Raw genomic sequence first — 26,143 nt, 5'->3', positions numbered from 1 at the left:
CCATCATGTCTGCATCACTAATTTCATGTCCACAGAATTTAAGTTGTGAACATGTATTATACAGAGCTGAGCTGTATTCATTTACTTTCTTAAAGTCTTGGAACCTTAATGTTCTCCATTGTTCCATTGCAGCTGGAAGTAAAATTTCTCTTTGATTATTGAATCTGCTTTTGAGACCTTCCCATAAAACATGGGGATCTTCTACAGTCACATAATTATTTTGTAAGCATTCATCAATATGTTGATGAATAAAGCAACATGCCGTAGCTTGTTCTTTTTCAGAACAAGTGTTGTTTTCATTTATGGTTTCAAGAATGCCCATTGATTTAAGATGTATTTTTACTTTTATAACCCATGGCATGTAGTTGTTTCCAGTTGATTCTAAAGGAGTAAATTTAAGCTTTTCCAGATTCGACATTTTCTATTATCAAAAATTAAAACAAACATCATGATAAATTAGAGTCAATTTATATTCATAAGTATATAAACATTAAACATAAATTTAATATAACATAAATGATAAGTAGGTGACAGTGTCGACCATGTGTAAGCAATCATAAATAAATGTTATATAACAAAAATATAAATATTAGTAAACATAAATGAAAATTTGGCGACAGTGTCGACCATATATTTTTTTCAGGTGGTATAACCGACCTATATCATTCTGGTGGTATAACCGACCATATATCATTTTGGTGGTATAACCGACCATATATCATTTTGGTGGTATAACCGACCATATATCATTTTGGTGGCAGAGCCAACCATATTTAGTATTAAGATTATCGTGCTGATAACGTGTTATAATTCAGTAGGCTTATAACTACCTTTAGTGGTTTGATTCTTGATGTTATAATTCAGTAGGCTTATAACTACCTTTAGTGGTTTGATTCTTGATTTAGAATACTAATAATGAAGTGTAAGAACAAAGATGATAATGGAGAGAAAGAAAGAAACACTTTGTAAGTGTGAGAAATGGTGCAAGTTTAATGCTTGCATTCATGAGTATTTATAGCCTAAAATCTCAATATAAAAATACATACTTTGTGTACCAAAATTAACTATATGTATACACCAAAATTGACTATCCATATCTATATTATTATTATTATTATAACATATATGTAGTTTTCAACCAATCACAAATAAAAAAAAGAGAGTAAATTGTAGGAATGGTCCGTGTGGTTTTATTACACTATTAGTTAAATTACAAATAAGCCCATATTGTGATGGGCATACCGCATATGCCATCACTTAACGAAATTACTTAACTGACGTCAATATTTGGACCATCGCTGAATAATTTTGAAACCATGGGACGAACGGTATAACTTTTAAGAACTAGGGATGACCGATGTAATTTTACCTAAGCCATAGGGACCACTCGTATAATTGACTCAAAAAAGAAAAATAAGAGAATATTGCTCTAGTAGTTAGACCACCCCCTATGGTTAGTTACCCGCCCATTACCCACTCATTACCCGTAACTAATCATAGGCACCACTTAGTTACCCGCGTTAGTTATCCGCTTTCACCATAGATTTAACGGAAGAGTTATAGGAATTGCGGATCCCAGTGCTTTTTATTGTTGGACTTGATACTTTATTGCTTGTACGTTGTATATTAAGAGGAATATTGTTTTAGCCATGATAGGGAGTGTTTAGTTATGAGTTAGTTAGACCACCCCCTATCGTTAGTTACCCGTCCGTTACCCGCACATTACCCGTCATTACCCGTAACTAACCATAGGCACGGGCTCATTACCCGCTTTAGTTACCCGCATTCACCATGGATTTAACGGAAGTTTTAAGTTTAGTTATAGGAATTGTGGGTCCAGTGGCTTTTTATTGTTGGACTTGATGCTTTATTGCTTGCACGTTGTATATTAAGAGGAGTATTGTTTTAGCCATTATAGGGAGTGTTTAATTATGAGTTAGTTATAGGATATTGGGGTTGATGTGGCGCTGATGTGGAAGATTAAGATGATGAATAGTTTAGTTACGATAGGGAGTGGCCTTATAGGATATTGGTGTTGATGTGGCGCTGATGTGGAAGGTTAAGAGGATGAATAGTTTAGTTACGATAGGGAGTGACCTTTAGTTACGATAGTTTAGTTATTGACCCGAGATATAGGCACGTCCTCCTCCACTCCGTATACACTAGGTGTGCATATCTGAATGAAAGATATATATTTGATTTTGATTTGAAGGTAAGTTGGAGGTTTATTTATTTATTTATTTATTTTTTGAAAGGCAATAATTTTCATTAAATCTCAAATAAAGTCGCATACAAGTAGTAGTAGCCAAATTTTGAGGCTACAATTACAATTCTCAAAACATAACTAACAAGATGTAAGCTACGTTCAACACACTACATACAATTCAACGAAATAAGCTTTGAGGACTATGAAGCCAATTATGTCAATCGATCGTCTTCGCTTTATACCTCTTCGCAATCCATTCAAACGACATGACTTGGATCTCACATAAGGCCACGGGCGGGGTCCAACACTTGTTATTGAACACTTTTTTATTACGGTTCTTCCAAATGTAGTACCCGCTTGTCCAAATCACCGCTTGCCACACTTTCGATCCCAAATCCGACAGCCACGCTCGGCACCCCTATGAAGATCTCGTTTACACTTAGGTTTGCGCTCAAATTCATGCCCCACCAATCGAAGATTTTGACCCAAACATCTAAAGCATGCTTACAATCGCACAAATAAATCTGATTGAATCTAAATGTATAAATCCCTATAACTAAAAAGTTTCAGTAGTTTTTTTTATACGTTCTGTGATTCTTATTTAAAACTTTGAATAAATATATTTTGATATTGAAAAAGGGGTTTAGAAAATAGAATTATTTATTTATTTATTTTATTTATGGATTTTGATTGTGTTTTTTTTTTCTACCAAAAAACTATCCATTAATTCAAAAAACTAACCTTGGCCCGGCTCGGCTCGGCTCGTTTTGCACCGTACCTCAATAAACAACTTCAACTCCGTTCTTGCCCACACACCCATCTTGTCATCTTCTTGCATAGAACAATTTGAAGATGGAGGAAAGTGGGCGCACTGGTATTAGAGCATCTCAATTGGGAAAAAAACTTGTTACTAACTGGTTTTTGGTTTACACTACATTTTCAATAATTTTTTTTAATATATAAAAAGCGACAGACTTAAATGGAAAAGATTTTGACTTTTTCTTAATTTGAAAACGCACACTAAACTACCAATGGTAAAGAAAGTCTTCGTCTCCACTTGTAGCTAGTAGACGTCTTCAATGACTTTCTTACACACAAAAAACCTTTGAAAACACCCTTATAGAAACCACCGTAGCGATTAGCGAAGTTTCATAACGATGGAAATGTAGTAGGATTACACACATGTTTCACGGTTGCAGCCCATAAAACAGCTAAAGCCTCATTTTTGGAGTTCAGAAGAGTATTGAGATTAGCAATAGTAGGAATGCTCATCTCATCGTACCTCCAAAACATTTTAAACAAGCAAACCCACTGCCTAAAAAACTATTTAAATAAAAATAACCCACATTAAGTCGCATAATAAGTTTTGAGATCCATAATGCATTTAAGTCGCATAATAAGTTCTGAAATCCTTGGAAGAAAAACACAACAAACTTAAATCCAGTTTTCAGGTATACCTTGAACTTCTCAACCCTCGTGATTTTCTATTCTATATTTTACTTGATAAATATATCTGGATATGAGATGCTGCTATTATGAACTCCTTTTATCTCTCACCCCATTATTTGATATATGGGTAACCTTCATCTATGTACCTCTATGCACCAGTTGTATATTTCTGCTTTAGAAAGAGAGAGAAGTTAAGGCACGAAAGAAGTCAAAATCCATCGCTTCCTTCAAGTTTAAGACTGTAGGGTCCACGATGATCCAAGCCACACCAACAGCCATTGTAACGGAGAGAAAAGCTGTAGCCTTTAAGCAATGATTGCCATTTGAAAACTTTGCTAGTATAGCTTTGCAGTGCTTGTCTGCATCTTTGATCAATGGTTCACCGATACCACTAGCCAATGCCTTCTCGTTCTAAATAGTCACAATTAGAAGACTTCTTTTCAAAATCAATGAGTTGTTACAAAGATAGCAGAAAATCACCTTTCCGATCACCATACCTCTTTTAACAGGTTATTTATTTATTTATTTAAATCAGAAGGATAAAAAAAATCTACTATCCAGGGATGCTTAAGGTTAAAGGTGCCAAATATAGGGACACATTTTAGTCTTTTGACAAAAACGATGCCCCGTTCATTATTTGTAAAACGAGTAAATGGATATAGAGATTGATTGCTTGCAACATTTCACAAAATTGTAATGTTAATAGACAAATTTTAATAATCTATAGTCATAGAGATTAAGGGTTACCTTATCCCTGAAACTCTTCACGGCTTCTTTCAAATGATCAAGACTTGAAAACTTATTGGATTGCATCCTCCAATCATCAGACAGCTTTCTTAAAACAACCACACTAGCTTGAAGGTTATCCACATAAAAATTGTCCTGTTTCCAGATTTACAGTGTGAATCCCAGAAATATATCCAACCACAAACGAATCTATGTACATGTTAAGTGAGATTTTATAAAGGTTACCCATTGCTTGTAACAGTCTGCACTTTGGCTTAAACACCATATGAATATGTCACTTGCTTCATCTGCCAGGGCAGATTTGCCTGTATACCATTTACAGTATTACACATTATTTAATGATTTGTATTAATAGATAGATGAACAGCTGGGTCAAAACACATTGTGTTGGTGGGTTGAACGCCAAGACTTCTTTGTTTTATTTTGAAATTCATAAAACTAATGTACTACTATTAAATATGATAACAGAAACCATTACATGGATACCTGAATATTGTTTGGGGGACTCTGTAACAGTTTGACCCGTTTCTTTTCAGCTAAATATTTTAGTTCACCCATTTACCATTAGCAATTATGTGTAACCCACATTGACCAATTCTGAATTGGATGAAATGAAATCACCCCCACACAAACTATAATATGATAGCATTAAAGAATACCGAAAAAAAATTGGATAAGCAAAATAAAACAGATAAAATTAGAAAATGAATCTTGCCTTGTCCAGCAGCTTTAGCAGCAATAGGCAATAACTGCTGTGTAAGTTGCTTCATAGCTTTACTGCCGGGGGCAACAGCAAGCGCAACCTCCTTCAAGAGCGGATACACGGCTTCAAATCTCTCAGTTGCCTAGTAATAAATACACCAAATGTAGTTTCGGTAATTAGATTTTATATTTAAATTTTATGTTTAATATAAAAATTCAGCTAGTAGTACTAAATTTAATAGTCAAAATATCCCCCCAGAGATAAGTCACCTTCACACGAGCTGCAGGAGCAGGAAAGGTAGATCCCATTAGAAGCTCCAAAGCTGGGGGAGGCACAACACGCTCCCCCTTTCTCACAGCACCATTAACTAGAATTGTACGAGCTTTCGGTGAAGACACAATCCTACATATATGAGTAAATTAATTATTTTCCTAGTAATATAAAAATTTACAGATAAAGAAAATTACAATAAATAGCATAGTCATAAACAGTCCGGGATTAGCAAGACTTGGGCACATTAACTTCATTTCAAATTTGCTCATTGGACTATAAAGATTGCTAGTTAAATCACTTAACTTGCAGAGACCTCTATCAAAAGTAGAAACTCACATCAGCATTTACAGGTTTCCTACTTAAACTGATTAGATTTAAATATTGTAATGACTAAATTTGTAATGGGCTAAAAATGGAAATTATTATAAATTACCTTCGCAAATTAGCGCAAAACGCAAGTACAAGCAACATAATAAGCACTTCTTATTTATATATGCAACTACACTTATTAGTCCTTAATTGGAACATAATGCTATATCTTACAAACAAATGCAACTTGGTAAATAAAATGGGCACAAAATGGTATGTATCAATTAAATGGTTACTATATGCGTAAAAATTTGTCATTAATGGTTAAAATATTATGTTTCCATATAGCGATAAGAAGTGAATATTACATAGCATTGTATAGCAATTTGCCCTAAAATAAATCTACAGATAACAGTAACCGAGTTTTATGTAAGTGTTACTTACCTCTCAACCAATTGCAAAATAAGATCTCTGGATTGAGGATTACAGCCTGATTTACTGCACACTATTGGCAAGAGTAAGTGCACCCACATGAACAGCCCCACAACAAGGTCTCCTTGACAACCCTATACAAAATGCAGTTTTATTTAATTTGATTCAAATCTTACTAACGAAAGTAGGTATTATAAGTAGTTAGTTAGTTAGTTAGTTAGTTACCTGAGTGATAATCCACAATAGGAGTGGAAGCTTATCTTGCCCTAGATACTTAGAAGTATTTTTCATGATAGGCAGAAGACTGATCAAAACATCAGGTCTACGCCGTAATACCATTGCTAGAACCACAAATATGGCAACCTGAGAAAATAATAAATGCATGATGCTGATTAGCATGAAAGCTTAGTCAAACATTTAGCTGCTCATGTTCTACTTCAGATTACATAGCATACAGATCTATCTCCAAAAACAAGAAAAACGCATAACCATAACCATCAGATTATAATAATTGCATACCAGATCAAGAAATATTGCTTAGTAGGACTTTTAATGGCCTACTGTCCACCGGTTTCACTTGATTACTAAAGTTACTTGTAACTATTGATCACGTTTCCTTTCAGATTTCAGTTTAAAAGGAAACTTCTCATGCGTAATGAAGATGAATCATAAACTACATGTTGCTTAGTAACTTGTAGGTGTATAAATGACATAAGTTAACCCTTAAATGATCTATTTCGAGTATCCGAATGACTCTGAAAGCTTATTAACGTGGTTTGCAGTGCATGAACTCTAAGGGTATCTTCTGCAATTAAACATGCAAGGGGTTATTTCTTGGTTTCATCAGATCATTAATTACTTGATTATATTTAGATAGAAACGATGCTACTAAGGAGTACTCTTTAAACATACATTCACTCACGGTAACTCCTTCCATGATGAACTTGAATGGTTGAAGAATTGGTACATAATTAGGTTAAAACTATTGAACAACTTAATAATGACCCAATGGAAATGTCAACAACTCATGAAAATTTAGAATTTCGTTGATAGGGGTGTACGATTAGATTCAACCATCACAAGATAGCACAGTGGTTGGGACCCTTAGTTCCTTGCAAGAGGTCTCGGGTTCTAATCCTGTCTAGGACGAATATTTTGTGGTGGCCACATACCAAACGTACAAGTTAAAATAAGATACACATCAAAAGGAGCAGAGGTCATCCCCCTAGAACAGGAACAAATCGACCAACAATGACTTGAGGAGATGTTGTATAGAGACTTGCAAGGATAGAACATACCTAACAATTTAACTACTTATATTTGCTTTTAATATGTATCAACCTTAAACACACACAAACTCGCTAAGAATCATTATTGTATATTGGAACTCAAGATTAATTTTAAAATGGAGGTTTTATAACACAAAAACTAAAAGTTCAACGAAATATCTAGTACTGTTCCAAACGGCTATTTAGAACGTAACTTCTCATCATTTATGGTTGTAAAAGTCCCCCCACTAGTTGAGATTTTAAAGTAGTCCGACTAGTCCCATACTAGCCTCCAACTTGGCCAATTTATTCGGTCAAAGTTGTCAAAAGTTCACATTTTAATGTGATAATATGAGCACCATTTTATTCATTCTCATATATTGCAACAGAAGAAGGCATACAAGTTTCTAAATCATCAACCACAGGATACATGGTATACAAGATTGTGCAGATAAAAATAAAGGACTCCAATTGCCGGTTTAATTTATTTATTTTATAATAATTACTGAATAAGTTCCTGAAATGATATAATCTACACTCTCATCAGTTAATCATTATCATCAATAACAACATATGAAGCAAGAAGATTTTTAGCGAAACCAATACCTGCGATTTTGAAGGCGCCTGCTGAACCACCTTCTTTGAACCCTTGACAGTTCCTTGATGAAGAGCCAGGTCGGCTATTATACTATCCAAGCACCACACCACAAACGACCCAAGGGCATCTACAGGCTGAAGGTTCAGCCAGTCAGCAGCTGTCCTGCAAACATCTTCAGATATTTGAGATAAAGGAATCTGCATAAAAGTCAACAAAATCAGTCAACAAAAAGGTATTCCGTAATCATTACATAAAGCGAAATTTAATTACTAATTATTGTTAGCTGTTACATCAATCATCTTTTCAACAGAAGCTTCCTTTAGTGTTTTTGTCCATGGAAACTGAGATGCATTCACATTAGCATATGCTCGACCAAAATAATCAGCAAATCTCATCAATCGTATATCCGCTTGTGATTCATACGATTCCTAATTCACAAATTCACCAATTCATTCAATTCAATTCAAATTAATTAAATCGGATCAAAATTATATATACATTCAATTCAATTACCGTTATATCAGCAAGAAAAACAGCCAGATCATAATCATTAATCTTCGATGAAGCTTCAGCAACAGTGATTTTAGGTTTCTTCAATTTCTTAGGTTTACTCTTCTTAACATCAACACCGGCCAAATTATCGGCATCAATGACGTCATCCTCGCCGTCGTTACGAGCAGCATCATCCTCTGGCAGCTGATTGATCGAACGGAAAACAGCACCGGAATCATGATCGGAGAATTTTTCAGTAACATTATTAGCATTTTTACGTTTCGATTTCTTATACGACACCGTTTTCCAGCCGTGATCGTCGTTTTCAGCGTTGCTGCTATTTGCACGCTCTATATCTCTCAAAATCGCTTCAAATTCTGCTGAATTTTCGTCCATTGTAACAGAATTTGTTATACGACAACGTTTTGATTACTAGTAGGTCTCCGGCTATGACTGGTAGTCGCCGGTGAAGAGAGATTGTAGGTGTGTAATGAGGAGAAAGAAACGTAAATATAGGCAGAGAGAGAAAGCTGAGTTCAGTTGGGATTAATTAAAGTGTAAATTACGTTTCTATCCTTTTAAATTCAAAAGTGGAGTGCATAAACTTTTGCATAAATAATTTTGTTATTTTATTTTTTCTCCTACCCCTACAAAATAAGCCTATATTAGTATGAGAGTGGGATTAATGGTATTTAATAATTAGACATTAGAATTTGATATAGAGACGTCACCACATTATAAGTGCTTAAAATAGTACTGTAGTAGTTTTCGAACCCTCGCTTCGCGCCGGGGGTTCAGTTTTCAATATATTTGTTAACACCTATTTCCTTATGAGGTAAGACTTAGTGTATCAACACAATACTAGAAGTGATCTAGCTAAAGGTGGGGGAATGTTGCCGATTGATTTTTACCTCGGAAAATAATCCCTGCAGACCCGGTTCACAAGTATAGAAACTTGTGGGGTGGCTTTATCAATCTTTTGTCCGTTGAGCGTATAGCTGTTAGCCGGATGACTTCTAGTGAGAGAAAGTACTGTGAGAGAGAGAGAAAGGTGAAGTCTCTGCTCACAAGTTGTCAGAATGTCTGAATGTGGAAAATGACGACCCAGAGAGTCTATTTATAGTGATAGATCCACCGGATTGTTCGGGAACACGTGTCAGATGGTCATACGTTCTGTTATTCGTGATCCGAAATATGCGCTGGATGTGACGTTCTCCGGTCAGGGCTTAAGCGCTAGGCGGCCTTCAGGGCTTATGCATGACGGAAGCAGCCTGCACAGCGGAGAACGCTTGACGGACAGTTTCACAAAACCATTGTTCTCAGTGTTCCTGATGCTATTTTCATGCGAATATTGTGCCTTTATGCGTGTATACGATAGGATACACCATTAAGTCCCCCCAGTTTAATGACTTAAGCATTTGAAAAAGGATTAAGTTGTTAAACTTCTGCCAACGCATGCCAAACAAGTCTTCACATTTGCCATTTGCATCGGGGAAAACATTATTGATAATGATGACAGACGAATTTTACTGACATTATGATGATTACTTTTAAATGGTTGAGATTCTTTACGCGCCACCAGCTGTAAAAAGCGTTTCTGTATATTCCACTTTTAAACTTGCCCATACACGTGTCACGATCGTGTCCATAAAAAATACATTGATGAATCTCTATATAAACCGTCATAACCTTTGAACTTCACTTTTTTACTTTTGCTAAAGATCTAAAAAGCATATCTCTGCCCAAATCTTCATCGCCTTCTTCAAGCTTTTACTTTCAACTTTTTAAGGTTTTTCATCTTTCAAGGTCAGTTGCATTTTACCCCGCTGTTACTTCTTTTTCACTTTTACTATTCATATTATTACCATGGCTTCTGTGTCGAGTACTGGCCGAGAGAACGTGGAGCTTTCTTCTTCAGAAACAACCGACCTTCCTGAGGTTAGCACAATAGCATCGTCATTATCGGAGAGCCTGCTGGCAATCAAAGGGCCAATACAACCCTATTCTTCCTACTGGCAATCAAAGGGCCAATAAACCGCATGCCGGACAAATTACTCTGTATGCTTTACAACTTACTCACGGCAACCTCCGTGTTCCTCTTACTAAATTTCTTCTCCGTATCCTTAGATACTATAGAGCCTGCCTGAGCCAAATCCATCCCACGGCCTTCAAAAAATTATCCTTTTTGAAATGTATTGCCTTAAAGTTTTCATATCTCTTTTTAGAATTCGAACGATTAGCCAATGCTGGCTTACGATTGACAATAAACGAAATACATATTTTGTTGGGAAAATTAAAGTTTCAAACTTGAAGGACTGAAAAAGTCCATTTTTCTTTGTTGACGAAGGAGTTATTCTGGAGGAGTATTCCGTGGTCCGGAAATGGAAGCCTATAGATGCTGGTGTGGGAAAGGCCGTTAAGGTAACCACCGCAGAGAAGCGAATAGTAAATAATCTTAAAGCTCTCCGCCTTTCGCCTAGATCATATGAGAAATATGAGGGTATTCTTGTGCTGTGTAAAGTGAGCCAAGAATGGCCAAGTACTTCTGTGCCAGTACTCCACCAGAAAAACCAAGGTAGGATGTGATATGATCATCCTAACATATATATTTGTCTATCTTTTTTATGCCATTATTGCTTATGTTTGCTATTTTTGCCCTTGTTTAATTTTTGCAGAAAATACCGAGATGCTTGTTCGTTCTGCTATCTTATCCCTCGATCTTGAGGATGACGTGGAGATCACTGCTCGTGACAAAACCCCTGCTGAACTAGAGGCAGAAAGGATTGCTGCTGAAGCTGAGGCTGCTGCTGCTGCTAATGTTGAAAAGGAAGGGGAAGGCAGTGGCAATAGTTCAGATAGCGAGTCCGAGTCCGACACTGAACGGACGGCGGACGACACCACTACCGAGCAGGAAACAACAGGCTCGATAGACATTACTGGTGAAACGCTTCCTAGCCCTCCTGCAACCAAAAAGACTCGCAAGAAGAGTATAGGCTCTAAGAGAGCAAAAAGTGCTGAGGGAAGCCCTAAGCTAAAACGTAGAAGAAGTATACCAACATTGCCCTTTCTTGATATTGCATATATCTTTGCTCATAACTGTTATGTTTGCTAATTTATTTATGTTAGTGGTTTTAGCAGATTCTGATGATAGCCAAGGAAAGGCTGCTGAAGGTGGTGAGCAGAGGCCAGAGGAGAATCTTGAAAGTCAAGGAGATAAAGTTCTGAAAACTCCTGAGCAGAACTTTACCCTATTTGATGAAGCTGAATTCCATGAGCAGAGGCGGAAGACGATGCCTCCTATCATTCTCCACCTCCCAGTACCACTATCCCTCCTGTCACATCATCGAATGTTCAAGAGCCATCCATTCCTGCTCATGTGAGCGCGCTGCAGGCGTTCATTGATAACCCTGCCACTAAGGGCACAGATTTTTCGACTCTTCTTCAGGTATGAATGATAAAATATCTTGCAATTATGTGCTTGCATTCTATTAACATGAATTGTCAATATTGATCATAACATTTTTCTTTTGCAGGGTTATGCTATCCCTGAGCTAAAACCTCATTTCAACGCTCTCCGCTCTGATCAACTTAGGGAATCAACCGCTGCAATTACTGTATTGTTAATTAATCACTAGAGTCTTCTTTGCAACTGCAGAAGCATCAGGAGTCTGTTCTTGCCATAGCCCGTACTGAGATGGCTGAAGGTGCAAATGCTCGCAAAAGAGCTATTGATGCTGAACGTGCCTTGACTGATGCTCAGAAAACGCTAAAGGCTAAAGAAACTGAGCTAAAAAGTGCTCAAGATGCTGCTACTGCCTTGCAAGAGGAGAAGGATAGAGTGGTGGAGGCTGAAAAGAAGAAGGTTGAGGAGGAGCAGGTGAAGGTTAGTGAGCTGAAGAAGCAGCTAAATGCTGAGAGGGAAAAGTTGTGCTGAGCTTCTGCGGAGGGCAGAGGCCGGTGAGGGTAACTTTGCTGAGCTAAAGAAGGGAATACCGGGTGTGATAGCGAAGGTTCTTGGATCCAAGCTTGTTGGGGAGCCTTACAATGACTATGTTGATGTTATTCGTACCCATTCCATTTCTGATGTTGCGGACAAGTTAACTAAACGCCTTGCCCCAAACCAGACTCTCCCTCCTGCCATTGCTAATCTCATGCGTTCTGGAACCCTAGAGAAAGTTGAAGAAGCTAGGGACAAGCTGATAAATCTTAAAATTGATGTTTATGACGAGGTGTGCAGCAGGGAAGAGTCGTCTGCCCAGGATGTTCTTAGTGTAGAGTTTTCATGATTTGTATAAAAATTTTTGAACAATGTTTGTAATAAACTTCTGCTGTTTTTGATGCCATAAATATATACTACTTCTGTGACTATGTTTGGCTTTATGTTTGTTCCAAATAGTTTAATATTTATTGCTAAAATAAATCTCCTATGCACCAAGTACGTAAGAAATTCTCTATGTACAATTGTATATTGTATAGCTGAACAAGGCATTTTTTAAAAAGTGTTTAAGATAATGCAGATGCCTTGCATTGTTAACTTCTGCTGAATGAACAACATATCAAATATTGAAAATTTACTTTGCAAACATTATGCCTTCAAATAATTAGTAGAACATTTGTAGTCCACTATATGCTTTCCGTCACAAATTTAATGAGGAATATGAAGTATTTTTTGAAGAATGGTTATGAATTAGTAACCTGTCCGTCATACGCCTTCCGTCATAAAGTTTATGAGAAAGAATTGTGAAATATTTTTGCCTTCATATAATATAGAAACTTCTTTCGTTCTATGAAGTAAGTTTTTTATAATGTTTGTCATGACAAGTATCTGATTTTTGTATTTTACCTCGGTGCGTTCTAGTAAAACTTTAACTTTTTCTAGCCGATCCCTTGTGCCTGTTGCTGGCCGGCACAAAAGCTTCCGCCATCGGAGGTATAAAAATACTCTCATTCTGTGGGCAGGATATAAATGCAATATTTTACATTTGTCACAGGCAGCACTTTGCATAAGAAAAATATAAAATTTTATTGATCGATACTGTGCAATACATAAACAATTAATGACGAATTTAGGTGGATCAAGCCTAATTAGTACATCATGAACGTTTAATGTATGCTATTGTAAACATAGGCACTGTAAAATAACCACAATGGTTTACAGTAAATTGATAAACTTTGCTTTTCAGAAAATGCTAATAAACTGGTCTTCACACGCCAAGCGCCCAGCGTTGTCTGGCTTGAAAATTTGATCATGGTATGAAAAATTCCTGAACTTCATCCTCTCTGAACAACCGATTACGCCTTCTCTGATTTTTGCTGCCGTCTGGCAAATTTGCAAATGTGGATCGTTCCCTAGTTGGTGCCACATACTGTGAATGTATGGCAGCTACTCCGTTAGGAGTTGGGAATCTGATCTCTGCATGAGCGGTTGATGTAATTGTTCCAAATTTAGCCAACGCTGTCCTTCCAAAAAGGACATTAAATCGAGAATTGCCATCCAGAATAGTGAAATTGATTGTTTCAGTTCTTAGTAATGGGAATGTTCCCATAACAACCTCCAAACGAATTCGCTCCATGGCGTTCACCGGTGCTCCCGTCAATCCTGAAACCTTCAAACTCGTCCGCCTAGCTTTATCCTGCACATGCCTTGGAAAAGTCTTCAAACAATGCCAATAAATGATATCAGCTTCACTACCGGTATCCGTATAGATACGGCTGATGAACTTGTTTGTAATTTCTGCTGAAATGATCACTGGCTGAACGGACAAGGTCCAATTTTGAATTGGTTGAAAAATGATTGGAGCATATCTCCAGCTATCAACATTGTTATCCGACTGCTCACCGTCCTCACAGTGACTACCATTCAACCACATCATTTTGATTACAACATCTGGAGTTGGCTCACGCTCCGTGATCCGGATTCCGTACTGGTTTCTATTATCTCTTCCGCCATGCTCTTCCCTTCTTCTGTTCTCACCTCGACGACCTCTTCCACCATCATTCTTCTGCCATGCAAATTTCCTGCAAGGATCATTTCTCCTGTATTGTTTGCCTGGCAACAAGTGGTTTAACTCTCCTACTTTGATCTTTGCGATGATTTCTCTCATCAGAGATTTGCAATTATCTGTATCATGACCCCATGCCTCTTGAAAGTCACACCATAGCTCACTATTTGGACCGTCTCTTTCCTCCATAGGTGCTGGAGGATTGAAAGTAGTCCGGATTGGCTCAGTGAAAAGAATCTCTTTTGGAGTTTTAGTCAGCGCCATTATCAATGGATGCCTCTCTATTGGCTTTCTGTTGTGATGAAAATCATTGGGATGATTGTTGCCTCTCCATCCACCATTAGAATTGTCATTCCTCCTCTAATTTCTGTCAAAGTACTGCCCTTCGTTGTGCGGTTTGCTACTGCTGCTACCATCAAACTTGTTTAGTCCTCGCTCACCAGCTCGAACATGTTTTTGTGCAACTTCCAATGCCTGGTGCAGAGTTTTTGGCAGGTCATACCTTAACGTATGAACGAGTGTACTAAACCTTCGCTGATCCAAACAGAAAATAAAGCCATACACTAGCTGTGACTCTGGGCAATCAGGTATCTTTTGTGCTTCAAGTGTATATCTTTTCATAAACTTACTCAAGGACTCATTATGATGCATCGTTATCTCATGTGCATCAAGATGTGTCAAGGTGCAGCTACGAAGATTTTGATACTGCATAACAAACTTCGCACGAAGATCCAAATAACTTGTAATACTCCTTGACGGTAAGCTAGCAAACCATTCCCTTGCCATTTTCTGCAACACTATTGGAAACATATGACAAGCCACCTCGTCATCCCAATGCTGCAACCTCATTGCACCTTCAAACATAGTAAGAAAATCCTCAGGATCTGTAGTACCATCTTAAACTCCAATTGCCGGTATGCCAAGATTCCTGGGCAATGGATAGTTAGCAATTCGATCAATGAAGCATTGAGTGGACTCTGCCATAGCTGGTAGTTTTGTAGCTTGTTCTCCAGTGATTAGAGCGAAAAAATTATCCACAGCCACAACACGGACAGCGGGCTGCGCTAAGCGTTGCTTATACTTTGCCGGAGCTGTCTACTTAAGGATGTCATTTAAAAGCAATACTGCCTGTTTCTCAGACATGAACTCATCTTTGTCATCAATCTCATCGTCAGAATCATTATTAATATATCTCAAGTTATTATCATCCTCAGAGTCATCAATAAGATTGCACAGCTTGTCAAGTAGTCTGGATAACTTGTGCTTTGATATAGATTGCTTTTTCATGATTTTCTTGTCTTTGCCATCCGCCATCCGTTGAAAAGGTATAAATGATGGACATCGCCGTGGTTGCATCAATGGTCGCCTCTCTGGATTTGTAACAAGATTTTGAAGCCTTTCTGCACTTTTGGTTGTTGTTTCTTCAATTACTGGCATTTTCTCTGAATTAGTTGCCAAACGCTTAAGCCTTTATGCAGTTTAAGCAACTATTTCTTCAATTGTATCCTCCGTTGGCTGAATAAGTACATCCCCTTCAGGCATTAACAGATAGATTTCCAAGTTGTCACTTAATAGATTGTTGGATTTTTCGAGCACACCAGTGGACGGGGCCTCAGTTGTTTTGGTTCCTTTTCCGTTTCGCGTGTTCTTAACATTAGTGGATGGCGCCATTGTTAACACCTATTTCCTTATGAAGTAAGGCTTAGTGTGTCAACACAATACTAGAAGTGATCTAGCTAAAGGCGGGGGAATGTTGCCGATTGATTTTTACCCTCGGAAAATAATCCCTGCAGACCCGGTTCACAAGTATAGAAACTTGTGGGGTGGCTTTATCAATCTTTTGTCCGTTGAGCGTATAGCTGTTAGCCGGATGACTTCTAGTGAGAGAAAGTACTGTGAGAGAGAGAAAAGTGAAGTCTCTGCTCACAAGTTGTCAGAATGTCTGAATGTGAAAAATGACGACCCAGGGGGTCTATTTATAGTGATAGATCCACCGAATTGTTCGGGGACACGTGTCAGATGGTGATACGTTCTGTTATTCGTGATCCGAAATATGCGCTGGATGTGACGTTCTCCGGTCAGGGCTTAAGCGCTAGGCGGCCTTCAGGGCTTATGCATGACGGAAGCAGCCTGCACAGCGGAGAACGCTTGACGGACAGTTTCACAAAACCATTGTTCTCAGTGTTCCTGATGCTATTTTCATGCGAATATTGTGCCTTTATGCGTGTATACGATAGGATACACCATTAATATTTTATTACGTTTGGTTTTTAAAATTATTTCGTGGCTAACGATGATGTCATTGAAGCGCAACTCGAGTCGAACTAAAAGGTATAACCCGTGAAAGATTTAAATGTTATTTTAAATTAACAATATATGTGCATCTTCGCGTTTCGCTATGGAATTGTTGACTTTTAAAAATTTAACGCAAAATCAACGTGTATGAAAAGTACCCCAAATATTTAGCCTTTTTTTAAAAGAATCCGTTTTGCGTATATTTAGTGATATTGTGCTCGTAAAATTATTTCGAGTTTAACGATGATGCCGGAAAAATTTAACTCGTTACAAGCGAGAAGATATGACCCGTTGAATATTTGGGTGGAGTTTATTTAAGTTTTTTTTTTTTTAATGAAAATGTTGATTTGGCACGTTACCCCCTGTTTGGGGGTCGGTTTTAATGTTTGAACAAAGTGTGAGGGGGGGTGGGGGGGTGGTGGTGTTGGTAAAGTGGAAGTTAATTTTTTTTTTTTAAAAAAAAGGTGAAATGACAAAAATAATCTTGATACTATTCATCTTTTTTATCTAATAGTTAATATGATAATGATAATTTCCTTGTCCCTATCTACGTTATTGTCCTATTTCAATTTGTTGAATTTGTATTTTCAATCAAAATAAAAAGAAGTTATTTAATAGAAAGAAAAATTTCTAATCGATGAAGAATAAAATGAGTAGCATTTTTTAAAACTATTTATATAAAGTAACTCAAAACATATAATGAAATGTAGATAATATTCACAATACTTCATCCCTTTTAAAATAAATTCCAACTCCGTATCTACAAGTATTCGAATATAAATATTTAGTTGCAAAATAAAAAAAATTTATTCAATAATATTATACGTTTTAATTACACTCGTTTATTAATATCAATCACTCATATTTTAATTAACTCTATGTAAACTTATTCTAAATATACGGTAAAACTTACATTTTTTTGGGTAAGCGAGAAAAATCTCCTATGAACGAGCACATTGCCTCCTTCATAGAAGGTAAAACCTCGGGTAATCAAGCTCCCCGAGCAAGAGACCTGGTACCCGATAATTTGCGCATTATGAGCACCCACTAGTGACACTCACTTTTAGAATAAATGTTAAAATTCAATAAAAAATTAGATTAGACACTCTTTTTCAAATGAAGAAAATATAAGTTTTATATATATATATATATATATATATATATATATATATATATATATATATATATATATATATATATATATATATATATATATATATATAGGGGCAGGACAATGGGGAAGTAACCAATCGGGGGGGAAGCGGGGGGAAGCAATTTTTTTTTTCGTTTTTTGAAAAAACTTTGTTCGCGAACATTATAGATTGGATGAAAATAAGAACATTTAGAAAAGACACTTCGTGATGAATGTTATTATTTTGGCGGAAAAACGATCGACAAAAATAACATTCAAGATAATATTGTTCGTGAAGAATGTTAACGTTTTTTTTTCCATGTTTTGTGAAGTAAAATTTAGCCCGATTTAGAGTTTAGGGTTTGGTGTTTTGGGTTTATTCCATAAACCCCAAACACCAAACCCTAAACCCTAAACCCTAAACCCTAAACTCTAAACCGTTCGTGTTAAAAACTCAATCTAAATTCTAAATCTAAACCCTAAATCTAAACCCTAAACCCTAAAATTCTAAACCCTAATGTCTAAAACCTCAACATACGCTCGAAAAACACGATAATTGTTATATATTACTTCTTCGAGCGTTTTTCCGCCAAAATAATAACATTCATCACGAAGTGTCTTTTCTAAATGTTCTTATTTTCATCCAATCTATAATGTTCGTGAACAAAGTTTTTTCAAAAACAATTTTTTTTTTGCTTCCCCCCTTTTCCCCCCCGATTGGTTACTTCCCTCTTCATCCTACCACTATATATATATATATATATATATATATATATATATATATATATATATATATATATATATATATATATATATATATAATTACTATGTCAAACAAATGTTCATATGAATTTTTGTTAAATTAATAAAAATTTGACAGATTCCGGTATTACTCTTAGTTTTGAGGTAAAATTTAATTGAACTTATTTAATAAAAAAATAACTAGGCACTAATTATAAATAAAAATAAACTGTGAAGTTTAGTAATATCTAATAGTTATTTTTTGTAACAAAAAAGTTAATATAAATAAATATAAATATTGAAGTTGACAATTATCTAAGACGAAGAGAGTATTATAATATTTATATAGATATAGAAATCTATTTAATATAATATAAACTATAGCATAACTTATGTAATATTAAAATATTATATATGTATATATAATAATAATATTATATATGTATATATAATATATTATTATATTATATAACATTATATAACATTCTATAACAATACTTACTATATTTGTATTATTATTATTATTATTATTATTATTATTATTATTATTATTATTATTATTATGTTACATTAAAATTGAAATATTTATATTATATTATATTATGATATATTATTATTGTTATTATTATAATATAATATATTATATATATTATACGGAGTATTATATTATATTGTGTTTAATCAAGAAGGAAACACTTTTTTTGAGGAAGTAATTTTTTTTTTTTGAATTTTCTTTACAAACATCAAGATCACGAGAAAATATGAATATTTAAAAAAGACACTAGTGATAAATGTTATTATTTTGACAGAAAAACGCTTGAAGAAATAAATGATAACATGCATCATGATTAATGTTCGAATTAAAGTTTTTTTAAGGGTTTAGAAATTAAGGTTTATAAATTGGGTTTAAAAATTAGGGTTTAGAAATTAGGGTTTAGGGTATAGAAATTAGGGTTTATATTGAATCTTTAATACAAACAGTTTAGAGTTTAGGGTTTAGAGTTTGGGGACTAAACCCAAAACACTAAACCCTAAACTCTAAATCAAGCTAATTTTTGAAAAAAAAAACTTCACATAATGAAAAAAATGATGAAAAAAATCTAATTAAAACATTACCCATTATGCATGTTATCATTTATTATTTTCAGTGTTTTCTCGCCAAAATAACAACATTCATCACAAAGTGTCTTTTCTATATGTTCATATTTTCATGTGATCTTAATATTTAAAAAAAATTAAAAAAATGAAAAAATAAAAATAAAAATTTACTTCCCCTGTCCTCAAAAAAACTGATTATCCTTGATTAACCCCATATTATATGTTATACTATACTATATACTATACTATACAATATGATACATATCATATTATACTATACTTTATAATAATAGCGAATTATATTATATTATATAATATAATATTATATTATATAATATAATATAAAATATAATATTATATATTATTAACTCATATTATATTATATTATATTGTATTATATTGTATTGAATTGTATATTTTTTTTTTGGAAAGACGGTAATATATTAAAATCAAACGTCTCTATAACAAGGATCTAGAAGAGCATTACAAGGGGCATAAAAGCCAAGAGTTCTAGTCAGAAACTACATTACACGCAAATGACAAAAATTTAATCGAATGAACAATACAAAAATATTTTAAGGACTTGTCATTATGTAACGAACAATTCTGAAACCACCATATCATCCAAAACAACGCAACCATAATCGAGAGAAAGTTCGTCTTCTCATTGCTTGAACTGTTACCACCTGCATCGAACTAAGAACCTCTTGCCATGACGAGAATTCTGGGATATGATGATTTAACCAAATTTGACTCACCTTGGGTCAGTCTTGTACACGTAGTACCCAAGAAGGGAGGAATGATTGTCATCCAGAATGAGAATAATGAACTGATACCAACTCGGGAGGTCACTAGTTAGAGGGTCTGCATTGACTAACACAAACTAAATGATGCAACCCGAAAAGATCACTTTTATCTTTCGTTCATTGTTCAAATGCTGGAAAGATTATTAGGAAACGAACCCTACTGTTTCCTCGACGGTTTCACTGGTTATTTCTAAATTCCACTCGATCCGGAGGACCAAGAAAAGACAACATTCACTTGTCCTTATAGAATGTTCGCCTACCAACGTATGCCCTTTGGCCTTTGTAATGCACCCGCGACATTTCAAAAGAGTATGGTACCAATCTTCCATAAATGATCGAATGTTGTATGGAAGTCTTCATGGATGACTTATCTGTTTTCGGAAGCACCTTTGCATCATGTCTTTCTAACCTTGAAACAATGCTCGCCCGCTGTGAAGAATCAAACCTAGTTTTAAACTGGGAGAAATGCCACTTCATAGTGAAAGAAGGAATAATTGTAGTGCACAAAATTTCCAAATATGGAATAGAAGTCGACAAAGCTAAGATTGAATAAATAGCTAAACTTCCCTCACCAACCACAGTGAAAACCGTAAGGATTTTCCTAGGACACGGTGGATTTTACCGACGATTAATCAAGGATTTTTCAAAGATTACAAGGCCACTCACTCACATCCTCAGAAAAGAAGTTCCATTCCTCTTTACCGATGAATGCACACAAGCCTTCAATTACCTTAAAAATCAGCTCATGCATGCACCAATAATGATAGCCCCTGACTGGAGTCTACTATTTGAAATCATTGATGTGTCAAAAGTGTGTGTAGTAGCGCTTAACTTATTATTCAACTTTTAAATTTATAAAACCTTTATTATTACACTTTAATACCCTAACGAGCAACAAAACCCGATCAGATGTAGTATTTTAGGTTATCGTCCCAAGAGAGCGTGGATGCGGATAAGAGTTGTTTTATTCAAATAATTTAATTCTTATTAAAGAATTAAAGTTAGATTTTTAAGTCTTTTATAGGATAGATTCTTACCTCTTAGGAAAGAGATGCTTTAAAGATAAACAAAGCAATAAAATAAAATAAGGAATTGAAGATTCAAAATAAACAGATAAAAATAAAAGCAGTTACATGAACAATTAACTTATACGGGAATCATATTAGGCAAGTTTCATAACTTATATTAACACAAAGCAGGATATAATTATAGACCAACTATTATCCCTATGCAGGTTAAGCTAAGTGTTGCATATCATTCAACAAGTAGGACTTAAAGCATATGCTAGATATGTGATGTGCATAACTAACATCTTAATTCTTCATATTTAACTCAATTACATGATACATATCAATCTTGTGATGAGGATACACATGCAAATAGACTGACAAATTATATAAGCTATTAAACACCAAGTAGATCAACTCAAGTTACTAGCTGAAAGTCAATTACTACTAAGTTCTCATGCAATCATTAATTAAACAAATCCAAATGAAGGTTCTTCGATTAAGCCTAACAATATCAAACTCTATTATGTAAGCGTAATTCTAATTAAACAAGTTTATCACTATTAAACTTTTTAACCTAGTTGCATGCAATTCAATTTGACAAGTTTGATGGACTAGATCTAAACAAGTAGCATGAATCAAATAATAGATCTTCGGATCAAGTACTAATCAATCCTAGAATCATGTTATTTTATCATTAAGCATGGTAAACAAGTATATTTAAGCAAAACAGATTCAAAACAATTCAAATATCATTACAGAAACTCGACCATACAGATCTGGAAAAGAACCAGAAACTATACGGATAAAGCACACGAAGCCGGCGGCTTTGTTCCAGCTAAGCCGACGGCTTGGACTGGTGAAGCCAGCAGCTTCATCTAATTCCCAGATGAAGTTCAGTTTTCGTCCACGTAACCACTATGAACGTTTAGTTCATAGCAGAAGACGAACATAAACAAGTAAAATAAATAAAACTGGATGAACAATAAAGTAAAGATAGAATCATACCTTAAAAAGGTAGATGTAAGAAACTTGAATTAAAACTTGAATCATCTTGGTTACAATGAAAAGTAAATCTAACCTAAGGGTTTTAGAGAAAACCCTAAAAGAAAAACAAAACCAAACTAAATTGTATTGAGTTGTACTAAATTGCACACCTAAAACTGAGACTGGAGCCCTCTATTTATAATATTCAGAAATGGTGGCCAAGCCGGCGGCTTCATTGGGAAGCCAGCGGCTTGTTTTAGGTCGGTGACTCCTTCTGCAAGTTTAACTTAATCCGCAAGCACAAAACACGTAACCGTCATAATTAAGCTGGCGGCTTGGTAGCAGGACGGAGGCTTCAGTGACCCAGAAAATCTTTCTGATTTTGTTTTCATTTTTACTTGAACTTGGTCGACAAGTCAAGAAATCGTGTCCATTAGGCCGCAGCTTCAGTGGGAAACCGACGGGTTTAACTGAATTTTGCTTGGTCAACAAATTCATCACATTCTGCGATCAATTCTGGAACATTCTGAAATATTCAACTCCAAGCCGATGGCTTCCTTGAACCCTTGCAGGCGGCTTCATAGCCTTTTCTGCAGTTTTCTTTGTTTTTGATCCTGTTTGATACATAACTTTGATAAAATCATTAGAAATACCTTTTTTTCCATTTTACCCATTTTAGTGTGTTTTAGGATTAAAATGTCTTAAAAATGCTAAGATAACTCCTCAAAATGTTATCAAAAAACTGTATAATTTAGGAGTTTTCAATCATGTGTGATGCTAGTGATTTTGCCGTTAGAGCCGTGTTAGGACAACAAAAAGATAAGAATTTTTAACCAACCTACAATGTTAGTAAAACCTTAACCAAGGCTCAAGAGAATTATACAACTACGAAAAAAGAGCTATTAGAAGTAGTATTCGCTTTCGAAAAATTCATATCCTATTTGATTTTATCTAAAACCATGTCTTACACCGACCATTCAACCCTCAAGTATAAGTTCAAAAAAGCAAGACTCTAAACCAGCACTTTTCAACGGATCCTTCTTCTACTAGAATTCGTCATTGAGATTAAAGATAAACAAGGAGTAGAAAACGTCGCAGTTGATCATCTTAGTCGCCTAGAAAATCCGGCGATGGAGCAACTTCACGAATATTTGAGATTAATTTACGGAAGAACAACTTATGAGTTTATAGCAAACTGAAACCGGATCACAATTCACATATAATCCTTGGTACGCCGACATAGCCAACTTTTTAGTTGCGGTGGGTAGTCTAGGAGGGAATGAGCACATTAAGCATTACTACCCGGAAGACCTGTACTTGGTCAAAGTTTACCCAGATCAAATTACAAGAAGATATGTTGACAAAAAACAAGCTGTGGGAATCCCTACCAATGTCATCACTGACCAACATGAGGTCACCACGGAGCCAACTTAACCGGAAAGAAGATATATGAATCCGGATTTTACTGGCAGACTATAATCAAAGATGCTCAAGACCTCGTTAGACGTTGCGATGCTTGTTAGAGGCAAGGAATCATCTCCGCAAGAAATGAGATGCCTCACACCAACATCCAAGCGTATGAGATCTTTGACATATGGGGATTAGACTTCATGGGACCATAACCTAAATCTAATGGAAAAGAATACGTCTTCGTAGCAGCTGATTACGTCTCCAAATGGGTAGAAGCTTAAACGCTTCCAACTAATGACGTCAAGGTCATCATCAACTTCCTCAGAAGATTATTCTGCCGATTCGGAACTCCCCGAGCCATCATAAGTGACAGAGGCACACACTTCTGTAACACACAGTTTATGAAGGTGTTTGATGCTCGCCAAGCTGTCATTTCGGTTTGGATGATAGTCTGCTTCGTATTTTACTCGTGACGGTCGGTCCCGGTTGCGTCTCTCTGGTCATTTTAGGAGCTGGGCCTTTCAGCTTACAGAAAGCGAGACCTGTCGCACGAGTGCATCAGAGGTATTAAAATTTGTCATTGCAGGGGCCTAAATTCGTACTCACTTTTCTCTAACAAGTAGATAGGGTAAGTATGACCTACGTTCGTCACACAACTCAACTAGTTGTGGTAAAACTTAGAGGTATCCTAATTCCAAATTCGATTTAATGTTTATTATACTTTTGTGAGTACTTTTCTATTTTTCATCCAACAATAGTTTGATGATTTATTTTTAGTGGTTTTTGCGTTTATAATAATACTTATAAAAATAATATTCAATAATTTTGTGGAATGGTTTTAAGTTTTAACTACATAATTATATTATAGAATATATATATATATATATATATATATATATATATATATATATATATATATATATATATATATATATATATATATATATATATATATATATATAGCCAGGAATAGATTTATCTATCAAACTCTTATAGATTATAATTTCATAGTTTTGTTAGGTTGTAACAAACTTGTTTTTTCCGTTAACTTTTATGTTAATTCTTAACGTCCTTTAGTTGACTTTGGGTGACTCATGCTTTTAAGAAAACATTTTTATGTTATAATTATTTATAAATATTATTTGTAACATTTACGTGATAACTGTTTATAATAAGAATTTCTATTCTTGATTATACGATGAAACTTGATGACCGTTACCTGACTTTTGAGTCAAGATTTATGGTAATAATATTATTCTTAATATTTACTTTGGACTATTATTATTTTTAAGAATTTTTATTCTTAAGTTATACGACTTTAAACCTGGCGATAGTTGGATACCATTATCGTTTAATTTTTTCCGTGCTCGTTAATTGTTAGGAATTTTTGGATTGTGCCAAGTTTGACAAAAATTGAAAGTTCTGGATTACCCTTGTGCTAGAACCAATTGGTCATATGTGGAGCGGGGTTTTCTATCATTGTTTGATACTCGTTAAGTATTTAAGGCCAGTTAATCTTAAATTTTCTTTCTCCTAATCTTTTGTCCAATCATAATCACGACTACAATCACCATTTCCTACCCTAATCTTCATCAAAAATCTCACTTTTACTTGCTCAATCATAAAATTGATTATTTGTTCGCGATTTACGCGTAAATCTCTACCCGATTCTCCGTTTAATTTCACGATCAAGGTATAATAATGAAACTATAATTTTTTTATTCTGTATTTTTGATCCATATTAATGTAGTAATCATGTGTAGTGCTCGAGTCCTTATGTGTATTGCATATGGTTGTGCTTTGATTTTGTCATTCGGTTAATTTTTGTTAAAAATGAATTTGGAATTGATGATATTGTTAAGTATGAGTTAGAATCTGATCATGATATGTTAATAAATGAAAATCTCTCGAAAAATACTTAGGTTTTCATTTAGAATTCATGTTAATCCGACGGGCGGATCAAAATATATGATTATTTTAATTATCGTATCGTTATTTTGAAAATATTTTTTTGGAATCTGTAAATAATAATTGGATAATTTTCTTTCTGGGTTTTAAAAAGTTTACTTTTGGATCCTACTTTCCGAGTAGTTAATTTTTTTGTGTAGCACACTTGATCACTCGTCGTACGGTTTCCAAGTTATGATTGACACTAAATTGATATTTTTTGCGCGTCTAATTCGACCAT

At 35.1% G+C, this 26,143-nt stretch overlaps 1 protein-coding gene across 1 annotated transcript; it reads right to left on the bottom strand.

Moving 5' to 3' along the window:
- Nucleotides 1-3,382: 3,382 nt before the first annotated feature.
- LOC139868529 (uncharacterized) lies at nt 3,383-8,951 on the bottom strand. Its single transcript, XM_071856866.1, has 10 exons — nt 8,499-8,951; nt 8,276-8,413; nt 7,994-8,182; nt 6,345-6,482; nt 6,132-6,253; nt 5,375-5,507; nt 5,118-5,247; nt 4,628-4,707; nt 4,403-4,537; nt 3,383-4,066 (listed from the first exon to the last, which is right to left on the bottom strand). The coding sequence occupies exons 1-10, from the start codon at nt 8,871-8,873 to the stop codon at nt 3,830-3,832; spliced, it is 1,677 nt and encodes a 558-aa protein (XP_071712967.1). The 5' UTR covers nt 8,874-8,951; the 3' UTR covers nt 3,383-3,829.
- Nucleotides 8,952-26,143: the final 17,192 nt, after the last annotated feature.

This window comes from Rutidosis leptorrhynchoides, chromosome 9, assembly GCF_046630445.1.
Source record: "Rutidosis leptorrhynchoides isolate AG116_Rl617_1_P2 chromosome 9, CSIRO_AGI_Rlap_v1, whole genome shotgun sequence".
NCBI classification, from domain to species: domain Eukaryota; kingdom Viridiplantae; phylum Streptophyta; class Magnoliopsida; order Asterales; family Asteraceae; genus Rutidosis; species Rutidosis leptorrhynchoides.
The sequence above is the reverse complement of the archived record's forward strand: the minus strand, read 5'-3'. Positions and strand labels throughout refer to the sequence as shown.